General features: G+C 43.7%; 1 protein-coding gene across 3 annotated transcripts in view; it reads right to left on the bottom strand.

Annotated features, from left to right (window-relative positions):
• The window catches only part of TBXAS1 (thromboxane A synthase 1), a 167,640-nt gene that overhangs the window by 126,018 nt on the left and 16,807 nt on the right, over positions 1–24,815 (bottom strand). For all 3 annotated transcript variants that reach the window (XM_060414897.1, XM_027968869.2, XM_060414898.1), the window contains exons 2-3: positions 4,369–4,462; positions 990–1,042 (exon numbers count right to left, since the gene is read on the bottom strand). In XM_060414897.1, the coding sequence (XP_060270880.1) occupies positions 990–1,042; positions 4,369–4,462 (147 nt within the window). The remainder of the gene's footprint in view (positions 1–989; positions 1,043–4,368; positions 4,463–24,815) is intronic.

Here is a 24,815-nt window from a genome sequence, read left to right as displayed (position 1 = left end):
AAAATCTACATAGGATACTGGTGTTCAATTTCTTAAGCTTGGTGATAGATACCTGTTCATTTTACTAATATTCTTTCAATTCTACATGTTACATGCTCTTTGGCATATATATTTCACAATTAAAAGAAAACATGAAGAAATTTTTTAAAAAGGGAAAATACAGGAAAAAGAAGGGGAAGGCCTATATTACTCTACGTGGCTGAGAATTAGGGTGACCATTCGACCCCATCTACCCAGGTCAGTCTTGGTTTCCACTGTTGTCCTGCAGTAAGAATGAGTAGCAGCCCCTGTTACTCTGAAATGCGTACAGTGTCAGATAATAGATGATATGGCCATACAGCTGATGTGTATTTTACCCACAGAGTTGAATAAAATGGGGCCAAGTAAGGTTTATAAGCGGCTTCCCTGGTAGCTCAGTGGTAAAGAATCTGTCTGCTAATGCAGGAGACGTGAGTTAGATCCCTGGATCGGGAAGATTCCCTGGAGAAGGAAATGCCAACCCATTCCAGTTTTCTTGCCTGGGAAATCCCCTGGACAGAGGAGCCTGGTGGGCTGCAGTCCATGGGGTCCAAAAGGAGTCGGACACAACTGGGTGACTAAAAAACAACAGCAACAAAAGCTTAGATAAGATCACGGGGAAAGACTTGCCATGGGTAGTCAAGGCAAATTAGACTGAAGTGAGGAGGGCTACCACCTCCCTGCAACACGCCTTTGGTACAATGATCAGAGATGGTCAAGGCACACAGCGCCTGAACCAGCTGGTTGGGCTTTAAAGACTGGGAAACGGTGTTTTTCAGGCTAGCACCATGCACCCTGGGCCACCTGGGATCTTCTCTAGGAGAAGATCCAGCTGTACAGTTGGGCATACTCTTTGTGGATCCTCAAAAGGGATAAACACAGGCAAGATGCCCATTCTTGTCATTCCTTCCATGTCACTTCAACACACACAAATCAAAATACATGGGAGAAGAATGGTGTTTTCTTCTTACCCACTCAGAGGTCCATATTGCTTTCTGAGCTCCATGTGGCTTTCCCAGAAACCCTGCAGAAAACAAGCACTATAGTAAAAATCAGATGAAACAGAATTTCAAATATTTAAACTTCTTCAGGAAAAAAGTCTGCAATCATGAGAACACAATTACATCAACCATAAAGAAATAATCGAAGTGGTATTGTTTTCAGAACTGTTTCAGTTCTCAGTACTCCAGTACTTTGGAGTATTAGAATAAACTAGTGGCTTGAAAAAATAATATTGCCAAGAGACAGTCGCTGTCAACTCTGTGTAATGGACAGATGAGATCATCTGTACTTATACTATTTGTGTATAATTGCTGCTAAAATATTTGTAAAATGTTTGCTTTCTCAACTATGCTAACATTCCCCTCTGCAATTTGGTTTATATTATTATTATTTTTGGCAGAGCCTCTTTTCACAGCCACTATAGGCATAAATGTCTGCTGAGTGTACTCAAATTATCACAAACTCTGAATTATGATCCAAGTTAAATTTTAACTAAAATCAACATATTCAAGGCATAAGAACCTTAGAGCTACTTTATATATGAGACACGTTTTGAGGGTGGGAAAGGAGGGTTCCAGGATATATACACAGCGTGGAGTAGGGTCAGAAAAATGCTTGACTCACTGTATTCTTGAGATGCGGTCTGTGTGTGGATATACACAGGGGGAAAGTATGGGTTAAGAGTTGAAAATGGCTGGATCCATTGTGTTATGGGAAGGAAATAAACATGAAAACATCCTTCAGTTGGGATGGAAGTGGAAGAGAAGAGACCCCTAGACTTGTGCTGTGGGAATGGAGTGGACAGGTAGACACATAAAGGGTGGGTGAGAGTAGAGAGTTGGGAAAGTAGAAGAGGTGGATGTTCTTAATGAAAATCGATCCCAGGCTCTTTTAGTCTAGCTCCACCATCTAGCTGCTGTTCAGTTGCTCAGTCTTATCTGACTCTGCAGTCCCACGGACTGCAGCATGCCAAGCTTTCCTGTCCTTCACTATCTCCCAGAGTTTGCTCAAACTCATGTCCCCTGAGTCAGTGATGCCATCCAAACATCTCATCCTCTGTCGTCCCCTTCTCCTCCTGCCCTCAATCTTTCCCAGCATCAGGGTCTTTTACAATGAGCTGGCTCTTTGCATTAGGTGGCCAAAGTATTGGAGCTTCAGCATTAGTCCTTCCAGTGAACATTCAGGGTCGATTTCCTTTAGGATTGGCTGGTTTGATCTCCTTGCTGTCCAAGGGACTCTCAAGAGCTTTCTCTACCACCACAGTTTGAAAGCATCAATTCTTCAGTGCTCAGCCTTCTTTTGGTTCAACTCTCACATCCGTACCTGACTACTGGAAAAGCCATAGCTCCACCTCTATCTAAGCTTGCCATATATTAATACCAAGGAAAGCTCATATGACTATAAAAACAGTCAATGAAATGACTATGTTCTAGCAAGAACTTGGCAGGATTTGCCCATATGAGAATGAGCAGCTAAAAAGAAGCATATGTGGAAATTAGCCAAAGGCAGGCACAGTGTTCTCAGCACATCAACAGGGATATGGTTTAACTCAACATGTTGATACTGAATTAATTCAGTCAAGTCTGAACACGACTGATCATTTCCCCCATAGAAATTTGTGAAATGGATTTGCTTTAATTTCCTATCTGGTTTGTTGTTGTGTTTTGACACTTAGAAATGTCTTCATACTTGCTTCATGGAGCTGATGGGGAGCCTTGCTGTGATGCTGTTTGTGGGCTGAAAGTTGTGGCCTGGCCACCTCTGAGCTACAGAGGAGAGAAGGAGGCGTTAAAAAAAAACACTGGGAAGAGAGAAACAACAATAAAGAGTGGGAAGGGGTGTTGAACCGAGAAAGGGACAAAACGGAAGAGAAGAGAAGAGAAACTGATGAGAAAGAAAAGGGACAGAAATAGCGTATGTTATTTTCTACCTGACGCCAAGGGCCAGCCTTTCCGGGGGCAGGGGTGGGGAAAGCCTAAAGAGATCTTAGAGGGGTGTTATCACGATTGGCCCCAATTTAGTCCTTCCTGCCTTTGTTTGGCTTAGTGGCTTCACATGTAGGGTCTGTAGCCTCCTAATATTGGGTCTGGTGGCAGCACCCCCCACAAGAGTTGGCAGAATAAATCATCTGGCTTCTGAGAAAACCCAACGTGGGAAACAAAAATAACCTGTGAAGATAAAGTCCCAGGACTTTATCTCCAAATGCCCAGAGGGCATTCGAGTCATTCTGGCAAATCAAAGGCACCTCCCTAAACCAGCTGACCTCCCGACCTTTTATTTTCATGGACTCCTGGCCATTCTCCCTGTTGTCTGGCTCCAAACTTAAGACGAGTTGACTCATTCTGCCTTGACTTCTCCTCATCTAAGTCGCCATGAGTTACTATTTTGCCCCCAAAGTTCTTCTCTTTCGCTCTCATCTCCACCCTGGCCAAGCCCTCACTGCTTCACAGCCAGGGCTCAACAACTGTTGGATTCTACAGACCTGCTCTAAATCTTGCAGAGAAATCTTCCCCTTTGGTGTCCCCCTCCTACTCACCAATGTTGGGACACGCCCAGCTCTTCACTTGCCTTTCTGAACTGTCAGTGATCTTCGTAAGTGTTAGTCACTCAGTCTTTGCAGCCCCATGGACTGTAGCCCACCAGGCTCCTCTATCCATGGGATTCTCCACCCAAGAATTCTGGAGTGGGTTGCCGTGCCCTTCTCCAGGGATCTTCCCAACCCAGGGATCAAACCCACATCTCTCACATCTCCAGCATTGGCAGGTGGGTTCTTTATCACTAGCACCACCTGGGAAGCCTGCTCTTCTCTCTTTCTCACAGCAGTGTTCCCTGGTGCTCCCCAATCTCTGCTTTTTCGTCCAGGCTGCTCCCCAAGCTGTGCCCTATTTCTCATATGGTGCCATCATGCACATCATTGCTCCCACCTGGTGTGGGTCTCCTTGTCTTTGTGTCTATCGCTCCTGAAGACCCCCTCCTCCAGGAAATCCTCCAGGATGATTCTAGCCCTAAAGGATCTTCCCCTCCTCTGAAGGACAAACCACAGCTGCCATGTCTACCACCCACACTAGCACTAGGGCATGGGCAAATTTTACTTTCTTCCACATCCTAGGGCCCGGCACACTTAAGACACTCATTAAAAGGGTTTTTGCATGAATGACAGGATACCAGGACTCTATATGCGTTGATGAGTGATCAATGATGGATCGTTATCATCACATAAGAACTGATGCAATTCACACACAGACCTCCCTGAGTGTGGGCAACCTGAAAGGAAGCAATGCTTTGTGGATAAAGCTGCTCTTGGCTCAGAGCATCTTATATCAGAAGACAGTGCAAGGCAACCCTTACCTGGCGGAAAAACGCTAAGTTTCCAATAAAAGGAGAAGGCTTGGGATGTCTGATGCCCAGCTTCTCTAGTCTTGAAAACGCTGATGTGGAGTACCTGAGGGAAAAAGCACATTTTAAAAACTGAGACACAGGTTCACACTTTTGGCCGTATCAGATATCAGCTGTCCAGATGTAAGGGTAGGAGAAGTTTCCAGGTGACATCTTAGGACTGAAGAGGTGGAGGCCTAGAGGTGTGCAAGTGGCCTGAGCTCAGTAAATTCCTCTTGATTAACAGGCTAGAGATTAAGACATCCTCAGATGTCTTAACCTCCAAAAAGCTGCACCTCTGCCCATTTCAGCTCTTCAACCTTGAAATTTACCATCAACAATTCTCTCGCAAGTTGAGGCGAAAAAAGTAACAATGGAAAAAATCAGTTCCCTGCTCAAATCTGTGGTTTTTCTTGGTCAAATTGACCCCTGCACATAATTTATCCCTCATCACATTCCATGACCTAATAGGGAAAAATAAAAAAACAAGGAAGGAGGGGACACTCTGTGGAACAAGACCTCATCACCAACCACTTGCAAACCTTCTATGTCTTTGTTTCCATGGCCTGAGATCATATGGGAAGCATATTTTCCTAGCCCCAAATCAGGAAATATGGCCCCACAGATGTCTGTGCCACCGTCCAGGAGAAAGCGACAGTTTGAGAAGTGCAGTGTTGCTGTCAAAACATTGGAATTACTAGGATATTTCAACAGTTTATGGGAACAGAGGGATAACACAGTGAAAGTCAGAACTAGCTTAGAAAAACCTGGGCATATGGCTGTAATCCCTAATCAGCCAGCCAATTATGTCAAAAGTTCAGTTATTTCAGAAAAATTAATGAATCAAACTGAGTGTTTAGCATCATACAAATATCAGCCAAATCTCAATTTTGGAGCAAGGGAAAATATAGAGAATATCCATTCAGTCAGACTTCACAGGAGCACTGGAACTTGAAAAATCCTGCAGCTCCAAGCCTCACTTATCATTAGAAAGATGGAATGTTTGCTGTAGACTCTGACCTTCCTGTTCTTGCCTGCAGTCCAATAAGGAGCAGTTAAGCACATTGCAATGAATACTCAAATATTCAGGGAAAGGGCAACAGGTTAATTGTTGATTTGCGTTACTTTGAGCAATGTTGCCTACCTTTAAAGTAGCAACAGGGAGAATCAAGCCAGGGTGAAAAGGGAAGGTGGGTTCTGCTCCCAGTTCTCCAGACCAAGGTTTCCACTGAGTGGCTGCACTATTGGGTTTGAATGGGTCCCTAGGACATCACATTTAAGTCCAAGTTCAAGGGTAATTACAAACCACACTCAAGAGCCTCGTGTGAATTACATGGACTAGTCATGCCCACATTCCTCTTCATTAGTGTGTATGCCAAAGGTTGACAGCAGAGTGTGTAAAAGTATTTCAAGTAGACTGTGATGTTTTAAATAACCCCCTTCACACTTAAGACGAAAGACCAAAGGTGGCTTACCAGTCTACTTAACACTTCCCTCAACGGCCTCAAATCTGGTTTCTGGTTCATTTTTTCATCAATTTTTATGAATTATTTTCTAAAATGTAATCTCTAATGGGTAGAAAGAAATATGTCGATCTTAGGCCACGTAATTACATCTTAATTTTGTAATTAGATGTCTTGATTGTCTAATTAAAGGACAAGAAGTCTGTGCCTAATTACACATGCCAATTATCATGCAAGCCCATGCCCTAATTATGTAACTCCACTTACAAAAATACCGCTTGTGTGTCTCTGCACAAAATTCAGACATTTCCAAACATATGGCATCAGCAGAGAATGTTCTGGACATAACCATAAACTTCACTCTGCAGCCCGGAGTCAAGTATAGCAGTGAAGCATCTTCAGCTAGGAATGGGCCAAATGTTGCCATCAGTAACTAGAGACCTCGCACTAGATTCAACAGTGAGAGACCACTGCCTCCAGACCTCCAAGCAGAATTACAAAGTGCGCTCCATTTGTCTTGCTCGCAGTTCCTTCTCTGCATCCATGTTTCATGTTCTCCACTCCCAGACTCTCCTATGTCAGTCTCAATAGGTTCTTAACCCAGAATCCATGGACTCTAGGAATTAGGGGTTGAATTGTGTCACCCCTCCAAAAATCAGTAGAATTCCTGTTCCCAAAATTCTATCTTATTTGGAGACAGGGTAGTTGCAAATGTGATTAAAGATGAGGGGCTTCTCAGGGGTGCTAGTGGTGAAGAACCCACCTGCCAGTGCAGGCAATGAAAGAGATGCAGATTCAATCCCTGGGTCAGGAAGATCCCCTGGAGAAGGAAATGGCAAGGCACTCCAGCATTCTTGCCTGGAGAATCCCACGGATAGAGGGGCCTGGGGGGCTACAGTCCACGGGGCTGCAGAGTTGGACGTGACTGAAGCAACTTAGGACTGATGACAGTCATACTGAAGTAGAGTGGATCTCTAAGCCATTGTGGCTGGTGTCCTTACAGGAGGATGCCCCGTGAAGACACAGAGACACAGGGAGAACACCCTGTGATAACAAAGGCAGAGACTGGAGTTATGTGGCTGCAAACCAGGAAATACCAAAGGTTGTCAGCAGATGACTAGAAGCTAGGAAAAAGAAGGATGGATTCTCATCTCCAGAGGGAACATAGCTCTGCAAAAAGCCTTGGTTTCAGACTTCTGGCTTCCAGAATTGTGAGACAAACTCTGGTGTTTTAAGCCCAGTTTGTGTTATTTTAATATGGCAGCCCTAGGAAGCTGGTACACCAGGAATACCCATGAATGAGTTTAGAGTCAATGAAAAAAGATTTTCCGAAAAATTTCCTGTTACCTTAAAAATTATCATTTTGAAAGAAATTTCTTTTTGTCTCAAATTATGTCATCAAGTCCTGAGCTGTTAGTAAAGAACTGGCAGGGACTTCCTGGTGGTCCAGTGGTTAAGATTTCATGTCTCCACTGCATGGGGCATGTGTTCAATCCTTAGACTGGGAACTGAGATCCTGCATGCCACATGGTGAAGCCAAAAAAAAAAAAACCAAAACAGTTCTGGTGCTCTAGGATGCTAGTAAATCAGATAATATTCAGCCATCCTGTGGCTGCCATGTTGCAATATTTAGAACAGCTTATCTGATGGGAATTAATGCAAGTATATTCCACAATTATGATCTTGAACATCTATCATTGTTTACATTAAGGAAACTTAACTTGGAAAATGACAATGGAAAATATATGAAGTAGCTTCAAATAGCATTCTTTGGTTTTATGCTTACAACCAAAGTGTCATTTATCCCCAAAGGATTCAAACTCTGCAGTCCCAGTGATGCTCCTTCTACTGTCCATTCTCAGAAAACAAACAAAAACAAAAAAAAAAACCACATAGAACCACATGGGATTGTTTTCACCATAAGAAATTCCCCAGTACTTTGTCTTCTGCAAGACAAAGCCCTTTCCTGATGTATTCAACAAGAGTGGTCAACCAGTTGCTCAGCCAAAGAAGCCACTCGCAATAAACTGAGGGATATTTTGATAAATTGTATATTACACTGATATATTATAGAGATGACTGAGCTGGTTGAATTGAAGTGAGGGTCATTCAGTCCTGTCTGATTGCGACCCCACTGACTGTAGCCCTCCAGGCTCTTCTGTCCATGGGATTCTCCAGGAAAGAACACTGGAGTGGGTTGTCATTCCCTTCTCCAGCAAATCTTCCTGACCCAGGGATCAAACCCAGGTCTCCTGCACTGCAAGCAGATTCTATACCATCTGGACTACCAGGGAAGCTGAGATTAGAGCCAAAGCACTAAAGAATCAAACCATGGTCTGCTCTACAAGTTTCCCTCACTGTTTATCTTAAGCCGCAGCCATAGAGGACTTGGCTTTTCCCTGCTTTGGGGAGCCACAGATCCTCAGTCCATTCTTTATGTTTTCACGATCCCTATCAAAGAATTTCTACTTAGTGAGCTGCTTTTGGAAATTTCGGAGGCTACTGATATTTTTTGAAATAGTGGAAGATTCCTTTGGCAAATAGCAATTTCCCTGGGATAAAAATCATGATGTGCCAGGAAGAGATGAAGCCCAAGGGTGCCAGGTAACCCACCTGTCCCACCTCTGGAGAAGAAAAGGCCTTTGTCGTGGTTACACTATCCTTGTGACACACACAGCCATTAAATGCTTAGCCAGCAATTCCATAAAAGGCTGTGTGGCCACATGGGAAACTTTATTAGATAAGGACTTACATTTTTGGCTCTTCAAAAGATTTAAGACGCAGGAGCAGAAGATGAGATTTGCCAACTTTCCAGAAAATAAATCTTGAAATGCTTGACAGAAATTTGGGCAAAAGAGCTAGAAATAGCAGGGAGAAAGCTTATTCCCATTTTATTAAAATTGTAAATTTTTTCTGAGTGTATTTTTATGTATTTGAGATCCTAGTCTCTGTAATTTTTTTCTATTTCTTTCCTTTTCTACTTTTTCCATTCAAAATAAGGAAGACATCTCCATATTATAAATCCCGTATGAATATTATTTTTATGGTTGTATATTCCTCTTGTGGACATATCAAAGTTTACTAAACTATCTTTATTGTTAAATATTTAGGATGTTTTCAGCGAAGTTAGGCCACTACAACCTTATACATCAAACTCTTCCAATATTTTACACATGAAGCTTTTCTGGATCTGAAATCCCTGAGTCACTGGTTTTGAACACTGGCACCAAACTGTTTTCCAGAAAGTTTGCCCCAGTTAGTCTCAGCGTCAGTGTACATCCATTTCACCAAACACTCTCATTAAATTTTTCCGAGTTTTGTAGACACACCCATGGATCAACATCTCGATGTCTGTACTTTTTTTGAGAGAAAACGTTTTTTGCCATTGCTTTTCCTCCAATTTCAAAAATATTTTCCAACTTTGAAATTCCCCTATCTTTTCCCCCTTATTCCCATTACAGTTTATCTAGGGGGCAGGCAGAATTATGCTACACCGATTGGTTAAAGAATTAGTTGGGAAACGAGCAGTCGTCAATAGGTGACTGCAAGCTGACGGCAAGCACGTATTTGGGCAGGGAGAGGAGGACACGCAGATGAATTCTGAACAGCTTTTGTTTAGCAAATGACTAGCTGCAGCCTTGTTAGTTGACTGAATTGTTTTCTTCTTCCCCTATTCTTCCCCTGCAACAACACTTGAAGGAACTGTAAGTATACAAATTGCTGCTTCAATCATGTCTCAGGACAGGAGTTCATTGGAAATAGAATTTCTCTACGAGATCGTCTCAGTTCCTCTTTTAGTGCCTCATTTCTTTTTTCACATCCTCATCTTCACATTTGGTGCCCTCTCTTGAGACCCGTTCCCTTAAGACCTTGCCCTCAGGACTGGAAACCATCCAGTGTGCGTTCACTCATGTGTCAGTTAGTAGCAGTTAGAGAAACTCCTAAGATTATAAACTGCAAAGCAGAATGTTCATTAACTTATAAGAGTAGGTGTCCTTTTTCCAGGAACAAGATGCTGATGTATCTAATCAGAGTACATCCTTTTCAGGCACTTGAGAAGTCAAATCAATCATCAGAGGGTGATGTGTTAAGGCAGGTTCTACAATAAGAGGTGGCTCATCAGAAAACATATGTCACTGGGACCCTGGGAAAAATAATCCTGCCCCACAGCTGAATGCACTTCTGTTAAGGGTTGGCAAAGAGACCCACCCCTCTCTCCACTGATTTATAAGGCTGCCTCTATCCATGTCCCACTCTTTGCGACCAACCCTATGGCTTATAGCCTGCCAGGCTCCTTTATCCACGGGATTCTCCAGGCAAGAATACTGGAGTAGGTTGCCAAGCCTTCCTCCAGGGGATCTTCCTGACTCAGGGATCGAACCCATGACTCTTATGTCTCCAGCCTTAGCTGTCAATTTCTTTGCTCCTAATGCCACCTGGGAAGCCCTGGCTCCACCCTACACCCTAGGAATATCGGAGCTCTGATCTATACTGTTTGTCTGACTTGTCCCAGTGCCTCACTATTTTAACTATTATAACTCTGTAACACCTTGTAATATCTTACTTTCTCCCATTAATTTTAGAATTGGTTAGTCTAGTTTGATGAAAAATCCTCTTGGAATTTTTATTGGAATTGTATTAAATTTATAAATTAGTACCAATGTTATTACAACCCTGAGTCTTCTCATCTATGTATATATCTCTCCATTGACTGATTCTCTGTCCTTTGTAACATTTTCTAATTTTGTGCACAGAGAGTATCTTTTCGCTATTTACATATAATTCGGTTATTTTTATTGCTCATGTGTAGGAACATCATTTGTGCTTTATGTCAGTCTTGTAATCAAGATCCTTCTAAAATTTCTTATTAGTTCTTCTGGTTTACATGTGGATTCTCTTAGATTTCTTACACTGACAGTTATATTTTATACAAACAATATCACTTTGTTCTCTTTTTTCCCTAATCCCTTTATCTCACTTTTCATTTTCTTATCACACTGGCTAAGACCTTTAGTACAACGTTTAAAAGATGCAGTAAGAGAGAACATCTTTTTCTTGTTCCTGACTCTATAGGGATGTATCTAATGTTTTAAAATTAAGTGTAAGATTTTGCCATAGATTTTTAACAGGCACCCCTTATAAAGGACAGTCCTTCCATTCCTAGTTTGCTTGGAAAAGTTTTCCTTGAGGAGTCTTGCTATAGGTTTGTCTATCTTTTCAAAGCCCCAACTTTCTGCTTTTGTCACTCATTTCTACATTTCTCTTTTTGCTGTTTTTATGTCTGTTTCATAATTTTATGCTCATTTTTTATTATGATCTTCCTACTATTTTCTTTGGGTTTATTCTTAGTTCTTTTTTTTTTTTCTTTTAGCTTCTTAAGTTAACAACGTGGCTCACTTATTTTCAATATTATTTTATTTCTAATAAACTCATTTAAGAATATAAATCTCCCTCTTCTTACTTGTTTAGCTGCAGCCCATGCATTTTGAAACATACTACTTTCATTGTCTAGTTGCATTCTAATAGGAGACTTCTGAATACAAAATAAGCTGTAAGATGTACACAGGCAAAACTCAGTGGGACAAATATTCTGGAGTTGTATTTCACATTGTTTTTCAATTCTGTTCGACCCTATCCATGAAATTAAGTAACAGTCATTATAATTTGTTCCCAAAGATTCAGGAAAGGAGACAGTTTACAATCTTCACTCTTCTGGGAAAAAAAATAGAGGACTACTGAACAAATACACAAATATCTGCCTGATGTGCAGTTCTTCCTCCAGTAATAGAAGAACCACAAAAACGTTGTTGCTGTTCAGCTGCTAAGTTGTGTCCGACTCTGTGACCCCAGGATTGCAGCATGCCAGGCCCTCCTGTCTTTCACTGTCTCCCGAAGTTTGCTCATTGTAGCTATCAGTCTGACAACAATTTTGTCACAGCACAAGAAAAATACATTTATATCAACAAAGAGAGGCTGCCCTAGTGGCTCAGACGGTAAAGAATTCACCTCCAATGCAGGAGACCTGGGTTCAATCCCTGGGTTAGGAAGATCTCCTGGAGAAGGGAATGGCAACCCACTCTAGTATTCTTGCCTGGAGAATTCCATGGACAGAGGAGTTTGGCAGGCTACAGGGGTCGCCAAGAGTTGGACATGACTGAGCAACTAACACGCACACTCACCATTATTATAATTTTTAACCTTCCCTATGTACCAGAGATTATGCGAAGAACTGTCTATACATTCTCCTGTATGAGCCTTCTAACAATTATATAAACGTAGGCATAAATATTCTTCTTATATTACTAAGAAATTACTGCTTAAGGAAATGAATTAACACCCCCAGGGTGGCAGGGCTGCTAAGAGATTGAGGCACAGAGGAACCCAGGTCTGCCACATTTCAAGCAGGTGCCGTGTGAACCCTACTATCCTGTTTCTTCCTGTCCTCTAAGGTAGGGTGTTGTTGACAAACCACCACATGAGAACAAGCAGAGGCTATACTGAGAACAAGAGCAGGCAGGTTTCTTAGAAACCAAAGGTATAATTATAACAGATACTAATTAACTGATGACCATAATGAGAGAGAGAGCGTCTTTGCCTTTCTAAAGCCAGCGCTTCACTTCTGCTTTTACTAAGGATTCTCAACTGTTTCTTTTTTCAGTTGCACCAATTTCTCCTTTTCTACTGGATCACTGCTATCAGTATACAGACATATTCTAGTGTCTTCTATTTTAAAGAAAAGTAAAGCAGACTCCTGTGATTCCAGCCCTTTCCTTATTTTCCCATATTTTTCTTTTTTTCTTCCCAGTAAAACCTCTTAAAAGCATCATCTAGACATGTTCTCTTCCTCTTCTACCCCCTATGCTCTTCTCCATCTTCCCAACTAGGTTTCTGCACCCACCACTCAAGTGGAAGTGGCCTTGTCAAGGTCACTTGTCACTTGTCCAAGGTTTTGATCTTGTCATTCTAGTAATTTCTAGCTAGTTTAGTTTTTATTTTTTCCGCTTGCTCTCAGCAGCATTTTGATACAGATAAACACTTCCCTCTTCCTGAAACATTCTCTTCTCTTGGTTTCCATGACATCACACTTCCTACCTCAGGGGCTGGCCCTCAGAATCTTTTCTGGCTCCTTTCCTTCAGTTAGCCCCATCACTTTCAGCACCATCTATATGTCAATAACGTCTACGTTGCTATCTCTAGCCCCATTCTCTCCACTGAACTCATGTCTATCCAGACCTCACCTTGGCTGCACTCTTTTGATGTTTATTAGGCATGTTTTAAATTTCATAATTTGTTTGCTTATTCCCTAGTTAGGCTCCCCTTGTAGCTCAATCAGTAAGGAATCCACCTGCAATGCAGGAGACCCAGGTTTGACTCCTGCATCAGAAAGATCTCATGGAGAAAGAAATGGCAACCCACTCTAGTATTCTTGCCTGGGAAATCCCATGGACGGAGGAGATTCATGGGGTACGGTCCATGGGTTCACAAGAGTCAGACATGACTTAGCAACTAAACCATCACCATTCCCTTGTTGTTGACATGTAAATTTTATTTTCAATTCAATATAATTCAATTCAATACAGAATTCTACAATAAATTTCTTTTGCATATGAAGCATCTTACCATATGACTTTTAAAATTAAGTTAGACTTCAAATCATTACATGATTGATCAAAGCTATCATGGCTTTAAAGGTCCTTGAACATACTGAAAACTGTCCTTCAAAACTCTACTGATTTCCAGTCACATAGGTGTGTACAGAAGCATTGAGTTCAAAACCAGGAAACTGTTTGGGGCTCTTGAAGTGGTAATATAGAGAGCTCACTGTGCCCTGGCTGGTCCTGCCTAAACTTGCCTTCTCCGAGCCAGCCTGGTGGATTGGATACTGTCCAGTAAAGCTGCCCCTGGGTATCAAGGCAGTGGGGTCACCCACTGGAGCATTTTGGAAGTTCCAGCCCCGACATTAGGGGAACCTGGAAATGTGCTGCTGTCTACCCATCTAGTGTCCAAAATACCTGGGTGATCATGGTTTTATTAGGTGTTTTAAACTTATATCTAAATCTGAACTCAATTTTCCCCTTAGAACTCTATCTCCTCTTTCATCTCTGTATCACTGTTACAACCACAACCCACCAATTGCTCAAGCCAGAAACCTCTGAGATGTGGTGCGTGTTGACATGTTAAATCGCTTCAGTCCTGTCTGACTCTGTGCAACCCCATGGACTGTAACCCACCAGGCTCCTCTGTCTATGGGTTTCTCCAGGTAAGAATACTGGAGTGGATTGCCAAGCCTTCCTCTAGGGGATCTTGCCAACCCAGGGATCAAACCCTCATCTCTTAGGTCTCCTGCATTGGCAGGTGGGATCTTTCTCACTAGTGGGGTGTGTAATTATTTAAAATATGACAGTCTTTCCCAACTGGAGGGTTACACATCTCCACCTTATTTCCATAAGGCTTGATCATGTGGCTTTCTTTGGTCAACCGATCATGAAAAGACACCATGTGTGCTATATCCAAGTGGAAGCTTTGAGAGCCACACGTGATGAGCCTTTTGTCCTTTTCTGTCTGCCCTGAGGCCTGCAGTCTCCCAGATGAGAGCTGTTCCTGAAGCCTGGGTCCTGCAATGGAGATGATGAGGGGTAAAGAAGGAAGTGGTCCATGACAGATGTTTAGCATGACCAAGAAATAAATATTTGAGTATGTAAATCACTGAGATTTGCTGTGGGCATGAAGGGAGTCAGTTGTTATCCAGGCAGAACTTATCTGAAGCTGACTGATTTTAGACATGCTTAATTTTTCTCTTTTATTTTTCAAACGATCTATCAGCAAATAATTTTAGCTCCATCTTCAAATTAGCTCCATCTCCATATCTGCCCACTTCTCTCCATCTATCTCTTTCTACCCTGGTATAAGCCAGGGTTATTTGCTAGCATCTTGCGTATGCATTTATCCACTGAGCCATCAAATCTGCTCCTGGGAATTTGCTCTACACATATACTTTTACATAAATATGTACTGAGGTATTTATTTTTAACGTGTTTATAACAGCAAAAAATTGGAAACAACCTAACTGCCCATCTGTTTAAATAAATTATGATGCATCCATTCAATAATATGCTATGCAACGGAGATGGAAAGTCATCAAAATACGCTAGTACATGAAAGTAGTAAGATGCGGAAAATTGAGTTTAGTGTGCTTCCATTTATGTAAAAAAAAATGAGGAGAAAAAAACTAACATTATTTATATTAGCTTTTACGTTTATTAAAAATAACTCTGTAAGTCTAAATAAGGAGTTAATTGAAGAGGTTACCAGTTGCACAGATGGAAGTAACAGTGGGGATGACAGTGGGCAGGAAGGAGATGTTTAGTTTGATGTTTTAGTGTGGAAAGTGCAAAAGGAGATGAAAGAGTGAAATGAATTCCCATGTACCTACCATTCTAACAATTATCAACTTGTGGCCAGTCTTGTCTCAGCTTTACACTCCTACCCACCTCATGCCCAGACTTTTATGACGCAAATCTGTGACATCACATCATTCCAACGGTAAATATTTCTGTACCCCTTTGCTAAAACATGACTCTTTCCAAAAATAACCACAGTATTACTATTAGAATTAAAAATAACAATAGTTCCTTAGTATCTTCAAATTGCTAGTCAGTATTTCAATTCCCCCGGTCGTCTCACAATTTTTCTTTATAGTATGTTTATTGAGTGAGAATCTAAGGTCTATAGTTTGAATTGGGTCATCTGACTTTAGATGCTGACTCAGTAAACATACTACAAAGAAAACCTGTGAGACAACTGAGGAAACTGAAACACTGACTAGATGTTAGAATTGGGTCAGATGTCTCGTAAGTATCTTTAAGTCTTTAAATTCTCCTTCCTATCCCACCCCCGACCCCCATTTTCCCCCTTGCATTTTTTTACACAACAAAACCAGGTGGTGTCTCATAGGGTTTCCCACAGTCTAAATTCTGCTGGTTGCCTCCCATGGTAGTTTAACCCGTTCTTCAGTCCTAGTGAAAAGTAAAAGTGTTAGTCTCTCAGTCGTGCCTGACTCTTTGCAATCCCGTGGACTACAGCCTGCCAGGTTCCTCTGTCCACGAAATTCTCCAGGCAAGAATACTGGTGTGGGTTGCCATTCCCTTCTCCAGAGGATCTTCCCGACCCTGGGATTGAACCTGGGTCTCCTGCATTGCAGGTGGACTCTTTACCATCTGAGCCGCCAGGGAAGCCCCTGTAGCTGGATCTAAACCCTTGATTCCTGAATGTGTCTGCACCTGGAGAAGCTTCCAAACCTGCCGGTGCCTGTGGGGTCCCATTCACCCCATCCCCACCCCCACCCCTACCCATACGCCGAGGCAGTAACTTAATTGCCTGGGGTGTGACTTGGGCTTTGGAATTTTTATAAGATCCTCAGGTGTTTCCAGTGTTCAGCCACATTTAGGAACCACTGATCTAGAGGCTTTTTCTTCAAGACGACACCAGAGGAGGTTCATAATCTTCTTGTCTCTTTTATTATGACCTGAGCAGCTGTGAGGATTGTCACCTGAATCCATTCATGCAGAGTCATGTTATTCCTTCTCCATTTAGCAGCTAGAATAATTCTGAATTGGCCCTCTTCTGCTAGGGACAGTTCGCACGAGAAAAGTAGGATCAGCCTTGATGCTTTGCTTTTATTGTTAGCATTCGAAGTAGTGAGTTGATTCTGTAGCATCTTACATTGGGTACACATGCTATTTTTGTATCATTATGAACTCATGAATTTAAATTTACTTGATGTGTTTTGATCCACTGCCATGATTCAGCTCCCACACCAACTTCTACGGTGTACAGATGACTGTGTTTTAGAGTATTTTGATGTGTTTTGATCTACTGCCATGATTTTTCTAGATTTTTCAGGAAAAAAATCTTAAAAATCTAGATTTTTCTAGATTTCATGATTTCCTAGATTTTTCAGATTGTCCCATCTTTGGCTAGGGGGAGCACCTATAAGTTTGTTCCTGAGTACTTTTGGGGAGAACAGCCTCCCCACTTTCTGAAATGACAAGTTTTCCCAGGTACATCTTGTACATTTCTTGCCCTAGACCTGAATCAGCCATTTTCCTGAGAAACCGTGTTTCCTTTCAGTAGAAAACTGTCTAGGGGCCATAACAGGAAGAAGACTTCTCACTCTATTTTGGTAATACTTCATGATACTATGTTTGAGATGTCAACCACGTGGATGCTGATTCAAAAACTTAAATAGATTTTAAAACGTGTTAACTGAACCTCTTGTAATTAGAATTATTTTAAATGTATAGTGATAGCTTACATAAAGGACCAATGTGGTGAATCCTATCAGAAATTAAGGAATTGTTTAATCTTTCTCAACTGCCTTAGTTTCCTATGGTTGCTAAAACAAGTAACCACGAGTGTAGTGGTTTAAGATAACACAATTTATCTTGCAGATCTGGGGCCCAAAGTCCAAAATTAGTCTCGCTAGTCTGGTTCTTTCTGTGGGCTCCTGGAGAGCATCCGTTTTTTGCATCCTTAGCTTGCGGCCACATCATTCCAGTCTCTGCTCCCAGACGTCACATCAACCCCTCTACCTGACTCCTCCTGCCTCCCTCTTATAAGGACCCTTCTGATCACACTGAGGGTCCACCCAGATAATGAGGATACTCTCCTGATCTCAGGACCCTTAAGCAATCCTCAGAGTCCCTTTTGCTGTGTAAAGTGGCATTCACAGGTTCTGAAGATTAGGATGTGGAATGTGGACATCTTTCGAGGCCATTATTCATCTCCCACACCAGTTTCGATTGTATACAGATGACTGCCTTTTGGAGTGTGCTTGAAAATAAGAAGTGGCTGGGGTGGAGGCTGAGGTTCTCAAGGCTTCCTGTTTAGAGAAAACTGATGAGCCAGCTGCTGGGGAAGGGTGGGGAGGGGCTGCCTAGAGCTACCACAACACTCAGCCTCTGTCTCAGGCACCACTAAACCAGGCTTGGGGGCCCTACCACCCAAACAGCTAAGTATTTTAAAGAAAAGACTAAAGTTTACAAACATTCATGCCATCCAGTTGTTGGTTATTGTAGTGCATAGAATTAGCCAACTTTTCCAGCTTTATCTCACCTTGCCAGGGCAGGAGAGTTGAGTCAACGAATCTCAGTTGGCATTAAGAGGTTAACCTTCTAAATCAACATCTTGACAATTTTTGCCATATCTGCAAATCACCTAGGCTAGCACTTGCTTCCCACTTTCTTTGATATAGACATAAATAAAAGGTAACTTTATGTCATGACCATAAATGAAAACCATTACCACTTCCAAAAAGAAAAACTAAGAGTAAAAATAAACACTTTACCATGGAACATTTTAAAGCCCAGGAACTCCCTAAAGTGATCTTGCTGGCCATGGATGGTCCACAAGGATGATGCCAGGAAGATGGGGCTCTCAAGGCTGGTCCAAATGGGCCACATTTTCAAATGTGCTCTATCTAGGTTGCCTTGGCTCAGCTGACAATCTAACGCCACAGCTGGAAAGCAATGACGGAATCTCAGTCCTCTCTCAAAGGACTGAGATGTGGAGAATTAGATCTAATGACTCTCGTGTATTTCATTTCTAAAACTAAAGAGAGTTGGTCTGCTTTTGACATTGGATTTACTCCAAACTGTGATAGCAGTTCACCTTCACAAAGGGGAGGAGTCCTGGGATGACACCCTTCATCACTGTCGGCTGATGGTAACCTTCATGCTACAAGTGACACATTACGAAAATGATCAGGCAGACACACGTTGTCTCCTACAAGCCAGGCATGTGCAAAGCATGGGGGGAAGCTACAGGGAGGCGGTGCTTACAGCCTTGTGGACCCAGCACGCACCCAGTGGCTAATGACAAGCAGCCAACTCAGTATTTACGTGATGGCCCTTGCAGCAGAGAAGCACCACGTGTCAGAGGGTGTGCCAGTTGAACTGTGTTTTGATCACTTAAGAGCACTTCTTCTGTCCAGCTACTGATGGGACATATTTGTTGAACTTGAAAAAAAAAGGCACGTGGTCCTTAGGCTTATTATTATTTTCCCCCAAGGCTAGTTTTCCAAAAGCAGGGCCCTCCAAAGCAGACCAGTTTCCAAAAATCTATGAAACTGCGGACAGCAGCGTGAAAGCTGGTGCGAGAAACAACTGTGTCACTCGTGGCAGGCGAAGGAGCCGGGAGAGGCTGCTGCTTGGAGAGGAGGGGTGTCCCAGGGGGCCCCCCGCCCCGGGAAGAGCCAGCTCTGGGGGTTCCTATGGAGGAAGCCCTGGGCGCTATGCCCTCTGCTTCCCCAGGCGTGCCTTCCGGTGCCCGGCCCCACCCAGCTGACATCTTTCGGGAATTAAGGAAGAAAGTGGAGCCAGCCGAGTGGGAGATGGTGGTTAAGCAGGGAAGGGTCTCAGAGTGAGGCCTCGGCACAGCCTCCGCCTCTGCCTCTGCGCCCACCCCCCAGTTCCCCACCACTTCTCATGGAAGAATTCTGAGAGGCGCCTTGCCCTTTGGTGCCAGTGAGAACTAGAGAAGAACGATCGAGGTAGTACCCAAAGGAGTTTCACAATATGAACACACACGCGGCCCATCTTTCTATTTTAAAAATAGGGCAGAACAATTGAATTGTGTGACAAGGCCGGTGCAGTGGCTGATATTTATGGAACACTTCTGGATTTTTTATGTATTGGTTATGTGACTGAATTTAACTAGACTGAGCTCCCCCTCAGCATTCGGAAAAACCAATGACATATATAAATACAGCAAAAGATCTCTCCCTAAACCTCTCTTTTAGTGAGGAGAGAGAGAAAAACAGCAATGACCTCGTGTGTTAAAAGGTATATTTATAGTAAGTATTTCTAAAATAAGATATATTTAAGTGTATTGCACTCTACTTGAATTTATACATTTAATTTTATATGTTTACATGTTTTACAGTGAAAACCTGCCTCTCTTATTTAGGCCTTGAATTCCTTATGTGTCAAGGATTGTCCACTCAGACGTAGCGTTCTGTAGAAGACCCCACCACCCTGCTTGCCCGAGGAGCTGGAGAATTTGTGACTTTCGAGGAAAAGAGCAAGCCAAAGAATTTTTTCCCAGCTCCCTTCAAGCAAGAAGTTTACTACTGTGAACACTTCTGTGTTCCCATTGCGCTGAGGCCTACAACTTCGCCCACGAGAATGCAGTTCTCGGATGGAAGGCTTCTGGAAGGCCCAAAATGAATTTTCGTGGAGATGGAAAAATTTCTAGGCAGTCCCAGATCAGCGGCAGTACTGCCATGATGCAATTGAAAGGACTCTTACTACCGCTGGACAGGTAAGGGTCCAGGGCACAGCCCAAGTTCATTTCTCTCTCTTCATCTGCCAATTAGTAGATTGGGCCTCACCGGTAATTGTGCTCTCAAGGTAATGGCTTGTTTAAGTAATTGATGATGTTTTTTGCCTCGCTGGGGAATCTTAGCACATCAAAAGATGTTGAGAAAGCCAAGACTCACCTAGAGTCTGAATTAATCACTTTGTCAAGCACAACAAAGGCTGTCTGGCTTTGCTAATAATCCCAAATGGGGTAGCAACCCTCCGTGAAATAAGGAAACGATGGTGTCTTTAATTAATGTTTCAAAGAGCTCAGACTTGCTCTTTTACTCCCTTGATTTTTATGAGAACATGGAGAAATATGTGCAGAACCAGCATGCTCCAGACTTCTCAAGCGCAGGGAGGGCAGGCGACCTGGCTTCATTCGAGTTCATGGAAGAAGATCCGAGGGCTTCAGTGGACCACAAGGTCAGCGTGTGCATCTGTGGCGGGGTCAGAGGAAATCAGTCCCAGGGTTGCCTCCGCGGGCAGTCCCGCAGACCTAGTACTTCCCCTGCCCCGGGCTTGGCCCCTGAACACTGCCCTCCTTTCCCAGCATTGCTGCCTCCGCCTTTCCGGACAGCGCCTCCGAACCCAGCCATCCTCCAGCTGCCTTTCTGGTCTACGTCGTCTCTCACAAGGCTCTTCACAGGCGGCTGAAGACTCCCAGCCTCTGGACAGATCCTCACTCCCCCTCGCCCCCTCCTCCCTCCACTTCCCAGAGCACCCAGCCCAGGTCATATGGGGCAGGTCAGCGCCCTGGGGGTCAACACGTCCAGAATGGGAGGCTGGGCATGGTGGAGTGCTGGTGTGAGCCCAGCTGCGTGGTTGTCTTTAAAAGGACTTTGACAACCTTAAGACTGCTTGGAAAGCCAATGGGGTCTGGAAGTGGCTCAGCTCAGGTCGGTGATGCTAAGAGATTGTGGGTGCCATCCAGAGAGTAAGACATGTCTGACCCCCAGAGACTGTATCCTATGGAAAACAAATAGGGAGGAGTGTGGGGAGGTTTCCCTTGGACTTGGGAAAGCCCTGCTGACCGCCTTCGGTATACTTCTATCTTACCTAATAGCTCCCTGTGGCTTCTAAACTGTGCCATTTGGAAAGCATTTTTATTCATTTATTTGTACTTTTTTGCTTCACTCTGTCTTCACTGCTGCGCAGGGGCTTTCTCTAGTTGCGACGAGCGGGCCTACGCTCTAGTTTGTGGCCTGCCGGCTTCTCATCACCGTGGCTTCTCTGGTTGAGGAGCGCGAGCTCTAGGGTGCAGCCTTCAGTAGTTGTGATGCGCTGGCTTCGTTGCCCCATGGCATGTGGGATCTTCCTGCACCAGGGATCGAACCCACTTCCTCTGCATCGGCAGGCGGATTGTTCACCACTGGACTACCAGGGAAGTCCCTAAACTGTGCCATTTTTGACTCTTGCCGTCAACCCTCATCTGCCCTCAGTCACCATGGACTGTCAGTTCTACCTTCAAACCAGCTCTCTCGAGAACGCTCAGGGAGTTTTCTAACCACATGCCCGGTTTCAGGCCATCATTGTCTTTCCCCTGGGCATAGACTCTTCAGGGGAGTCCTGAACTGGCCTCCTCATCTGTTTCTTCCCTCATCCACCAATCTGCTGTTCATGCCAATGCCCGAAGAATCCTGCTAACAGGAAAACCATGTTGTAGATCGGTTCAGAATTCTTCACTGGCTCCCTGTCACTTTTAGACCAACTCTAAATCCTTTTAGTTGGGGCATAAGGCCTTTTATGATCTCACCCCAGCATGACCTCTCAGGCTCGCTCCAGGTGACCTCTGTCCTCAAGCCATCTTTCACGACTAGGACATTTCTAGTTATGGACATTTCTTTCCAGGCTCTTACCCAGGCTCTTTGCCAGGGCCAGGACTAAGGTGACACAACAGAGGCATTTAGGATACAAAACTAAAGGAGGCGCTCAGTCCCAAGGGTGTGCAGATGCTGACCCTGCTCTCACAGGGCCCTGAGAGTGAGTGCCCCCTTAAATCTGTGTCCCAGGTACCTGTTTATCTCACCCTGGTCCCAGCACACTCTTCTCCGCCTGGTATACCCATCTTCTTTCTCCACCTAGCAAGTCCTGAATTCTTCAACTCTCTCCTTGAGGGCTGCCTCCTCCAGGAGCTGACCCAGACTATCCTGGGCACACGGAAACATTGTCCTTGGCCCCTGGCTCCCTTGTGGTAGAGGGATTGTAGACCGAGAGCCGAAGAACTCAGCGTATTGTTTGTAGGAATATAATCCTGCCTAAGGTCATTATTTACTGTACCTGGTTCTGTTTCCATCATGTGGACTTAGTCATCTGTAGTTAATCCTTTTGTTTTCATGAAGTCCTTGAAGAACCCTTTGCATATTGTGAAAGAGAGACATCTGCCTGGCGTGAACCCCAACAGACAATGACATTTGAGCCCAGAGAGGGCAGAGGGAGCTACTTTTGCCTCCATATCCTGCATAATAATCGCCAACAGTTACAGACTATTTCCCAGGGGCCAGGAGCCATTCTAAGTGCTTCATACATCAACTCATTTATTCCTCTCCATACTCTGTGTTGGAGGTGCTATTATGATCATCATTTTGCAGATGGGAAAAGCGAGGCTCAGAGAGATTAAGTCATTCACCCAAGGCTGCACAGCTAGGAAGAAGTGGAGCTGACATATAAACCCAGGCTATCTGGCTCTGAGCCTGTGGCCTTAGCTAGCAGCCTCAGTCTCTCATTTTGGATTTGCAGAGCAGCAAATTGCCTAGAGCTCAACCTTTCGACAAGACAGGGGCTGCGGGAAGCTTTGCTCACTTCTATGGAGTAAGGACTCTGACTTCCTGGTAAAAAGCAGATGCTATTCAGAGGATCCTGTTATCCCTTGAATTTCAAGTGATTGCCACTGAGTCAGCAGGGCTCCAAGACTTGAGACAAAGGTCAATTCAAAGGGGAGACCTGGCCTGTGCAAAGAATAGAGGAGCTGTTTTCTGATCCACTGAGTTTTCATATTCATGAGTAATCACAGGTGGGATAAGGAGCAGTGGGTACTTTTACTAGGTGTAAAGAATGACTCTAAGCTCTTTTATAATGAGCTTAGTAAGCATTCAGAAAACATTTGCCAATTGGATGTGAGGTATGTCTTTATAAACCCAGGGAATATCTTTAACTTTCTATTGTACTGTGACCTGCCCAACAGCCTGGAACAGGCCTAGGAAACTTAATTCTGCCTCCCAGCTTGGCAGACAACTTAAAGAGCTATGGCCATCAAAATAACAAAAGAATATTGTGAGTGTTTCAAAAATATTTATAATCCCATTGCGTTTTATTTGTTACTGGAATCCGCAGATCTTTGTATTGACCTAATTCTAGACAAATTCACTCATTGGTCTTTGATCACCTCAAGGCTACAGTGATCAACTAAAGGTCCAACTGGGAATTGTGTAACATTATGTCAGAAGGCGATACTCTAGTCTAAGATCACCAAGATAGTGCCTTCTGCTCAGTGATGTGGTTGGTTCTGGCTCTTATCTGCCCTGGGTTCTGGACCAGAGGCACAGACCCACAGAACCTTCCTGCTCATCTCCATGTCCAACCCATCTGGGTCTGACCTCTTCTCTGCCCCTTTTGTTTTAGTCTCCCATTGCAGTCCCTGGTCTCAGCCCTGGCTCATCCTGGCCATTCTTATCTCATCACCTGTATTGGTTATCTAATGCTGTGTAACAAATTAGCCCCAACACCTAAGTGGCTTAAAACAACAAACATTTATCATCTTACACAGTTTCCAGAAACCTGGGAGTGTGTTACCCGGGCAGTTGAGGGTGAGGGTTTTTCGTAAGGGTAAGTCAAGCTGTCAGCTGAGACTGCAGTGATCTAAAGTTTGCCTGGGCCTGGAGAATCACAGTCATGTCCCCTTACGTAGCTGTTGGCAGGCTTCATCTTGTGGGCCCTTCATCAGGCTGCCCAATGTGGCAGCTGGCTTCCCTGCAAGCAAGAAACCCAGGGGAGAGAGCCCATGATGGAAGCCTCAAACTTTCATAACCTAATTTGATAAAAATATATTCCTTCTTTTTGGACTTTTTGAGCTGAGTGCTAAACCTTGTGAAGCCTGTAAGCCATTTCCTTCTATGATGAGATGGAGTTGTTCCGTTCTTCACTCCATAAAGATGCTTTTAGTGAGAGCCCTGAGCGAGATGCCATGGTACATCCCCAAAGGAATAGATATCCACTTGGCTTTTACCAAAAGAGTAAAATCAGGAAAACTTCACCCCGAGGTGAAAACCAATGGCTAATAGCAGCTAACATTTACTAAACACGTGCTATGGGCCAGGCATTGTACCAAACACTTTATAAACGTGGTAGCCTTTAATCTCCACCAACATCCTTGTTATGTCCATCATAAAGATGGGGAAACTGAGACTTTGAGCCCACTGGTCAGTGGCCAGCCTGCAGCCCAATCCTAGTCTGTCTGACCGAAGGGCCTGAGCCTCTAGCCAGACCTTTGACTGGTCTGTTCTGGATCAGAAGACCAATGAGGGGAAGGAGACCACAGTCATCTCCTAGGGCTACCATAACACAGTACCACAAACTGGGGACTTACAACAACAGACTTTTA

The sequence above is a fragment of the Ovis aries genome, chromosome 4 (genome assembly GCF_016772045.2).
Source record: "Ovis aries strain OAR_USU_Benz2616 breed Rambouillet chromosome 4, ARS-UI_Ramb_v3.0, whole genome shotgun sequence".
NCBI classification, from domain to species: Eukaryota; Metazoa; Chordata; class Mammalia; order Artiodactyla; family Bovidae; genus Ovis; species Ovis aries.
Note: the sequence above shows the minus strand (reverse complement) of the source record. Positions and strands in the feature narration are given on the sequence as shown.